Consider the following 2,500-nt stretch of genomic DNA (forward strand, 5'->3'; position numbering starts at 1 on the left):
GGGTTCAAGTGATTCTCCTGCCTCAGCCTCCCAAGTAGCTGGGACTACAGGCAGGTGCCACCATGCCCAGCTAAGTTTTTATATTTTTAGTACAGACGGCGTTTCACCGTGTTAGCCAGGATGGTCTCAATTTCCTGACCTCGTGATCCACCCACCTAGGCCTCCCAAAGTGCTGGGATTACAGGCGTGAGCCACCGTGCCCAGCCAACTTTATTTTTATAGCAGTTTTAGGTTTACCGCAAAATTGAACAGAAAGTACAAAGAGATCTCTATATTCCCTGTCACCACACATGTGTGGCCTCCCCAACTCTTGACATCCTGACCGACAGTGGCACATTTTGTTTGTGAGTCTTTTAGCCTTTTAGAAGTTGTCCTAAATAAGACATTTCTTTAAGAAAATGAAGATAATCATTTAGTGTGGTAAAAAATTAAAAAAAAAAAAAATGGAAGTGTCACACCAACCCCTCCTTCCAAAAGGGCTGTTAAAAAATAAAAGTTGGATTCCTCTGGAGAAGGTTGCTTCTGCAGAGCTCAAGCCAGCCTTGCAAGTCATCATGCACTTAGAGGTTAGGCTCCTTCCCCGTAGGGAGCTAGGAAAGAGGGGAAATGATACCCATTGAGGTGTTGACTCTTCTCCATTGGGAGAGTGGGGGAAGGCTGTTGTTCTCAGGGAAAGAAGTATTAGGTGAACACACCCGGATCCCAAAGGTGACCCAACCTAACAGCTCAGGCCTAGTCAGCTGGGGGGAAGAGAGCCTGGCTGGGGCTGTCTCTCTCTGGCTCCAGGTCTGAAGGCACAAGAAAAGGAAGCTTCCTCCCCACTCAAGCACACTGTGATTCCTGTGGCCTTTTGACTGGTGGTCGTGAAGTTTTGTTTGATGTTCATCACTACAAATCATATCAAACAAATGTAAACACAGGACTATACTACTCAAAAAGCATTATTTTAATGCTTTTTAAAAATTTCCTGAACAGGCAGTAGTAAATGAAGACACCCAAGGAAATGTGAGCCAGCTCCAAGCTGAAGTGAAGAGGCTCAAAGAACAACTGGCTGAGCTTGCTTCAGGACAGACACCATCAGAAAGCTTCCTGACCAGAGGTAGGATAAGCACGCTGTCCTTTATCTTGGGGAAGACTGTGTACAAATAATAGTTTAAGAGCCCTAGGCCGGGCACGGTGGCTCAAGCCTGTAATCCCAGCACTTTGGGAGGCCAAGACGGGCGGATCACAAGGTCAGGAGATGGAGACTATCCTGGCTAACACGGTGAAACCTCGTCTCTACTAAAATAATACAAAAAACTAGCCAGGTGAGGTGGCGGGCGCCTGTAGTCCCAGCTACTCAGGAGGCTGAGGCAGGAGAATGGCGTGAACCTGGGAAGCAGAGGTTGCAGTGAGCTGAGATTGCGCCACTTCATGGCAGCCTGGGTGACAGAGAGAGACTCTGTCTCAAAAAAAAAAAAAAAAGTGTCCCTTTTGTTAACTGATACATGACCATACCAAGCTAAGTGTTTTGAGGGTGGCAAAGAAATAAGAAATTGTTCCTATTGAAAAGAAACAGAGATTTCTGTTGTGGAACAGTGAACATAGGTGGGATAGGGCAAGTCTGTCAGTAGCAAAAATGTTTTAATTCATACCAGAGGGGATAAGGGTACAAGAGACAACAGAGGTCAGAGGAAGAAGGGTGCAATGTGGACTGCTTGCGGAACGTGTGGAAAAGAAGTAGTTCTTAACTTGTGAAGGATTTGGATAGGGAGAGAGAAACAGGAAATGCATGCCTGGCAGGGGGGCATCTCAAGGGTTATTGTGGATGCAGAATGAGTGTAGCATTTGGCATATCAGCATGGCTCAATGGATGGGTTTGTTAGAGAGGCAAGCAGGCCCAGATTATCAAGGACCAGGAGTGCTAGGCCAAGTTTGTACTCAACTCTGCGAACATTGGGAAACACTTAACATTTCTGAGCAACTAAATGATTCATGAAGAAAGCCTGTTTTATAGAAACTTAGTCATGTGACCCACTGCTGTTGAGACTTTAGAAGGGAGAGCCCACAGAAAAAGATGACCACTTGCGCTGTTTAATATTTCAGGTGTGAAAGGTTAAGTACCTAGTCCTAGACTAAGGTATTAACAGTGGGACCAGAGGTTCTATGTAATATGTATTGTCAATATGTATATGTAGAGTAAAATGAATTGTCAATAAAATATTTCTAGATTCTATAGTTTAGAATATACATGGGCGAGGGGAGAGGAATTGGAAAGAATGAGGGAAGAGATCTACTTTTTTCATTAAAAATGAGGATTTGAGTCGCCTGACCTACATTTGAGGCAGTTTCAGGCAATCTAAAGCTCATATTTCTTTGTTTTGAGACAGTCTTACTCTGTCACCCAGCTGGAGTGCAGTGGCACGATCTCGGCTCACTGCAACCTCCGCCTCTTGGGTTCAAGCAGTTCTCCTGCCTCAGCCTCCCAAGTAGCTGAGATTACAGGTGCCCACCACCACAC

At 45.2% G+C, this 2,500-nt stretch overlaps 1 protein-coding gene across 1 annotated transcript in view; it reads left to right on the forward strand.

Annotated features, from left to right (window-relative positions):
- KIF15 (kinesin family member 15) overlaps positions 1 to 2,500 on the forward strand; it is a 105,019-nt gene that overhangs the window by 38,391 nt on the left and 64,128 nt on the right. Inside the window, 1 exon segment of the mRNA XM_011952691.1 lies at positions 754 to 1,099. Coding sequence (XP_011808081.1) covers positions 754 to 1,099 — 346 coding nt within the window.

This window comes from Colobus angolensis, unplaced genomic scaffold (assembly GCF_000951035.1).
Source record: "Colobus angolensis palliatus isolate OR3802 unplaced genomic scaffold, Cang.pa_1.0 Scaffold344, whole genome shotgun sequence".
Taxonomy (NCBI): domain Eukaryota; kingdom Metazoa; phylum Chordata; class Mammalia; order Primates; family Cercopithecidae; genus Colobus; species Colobus angolensis.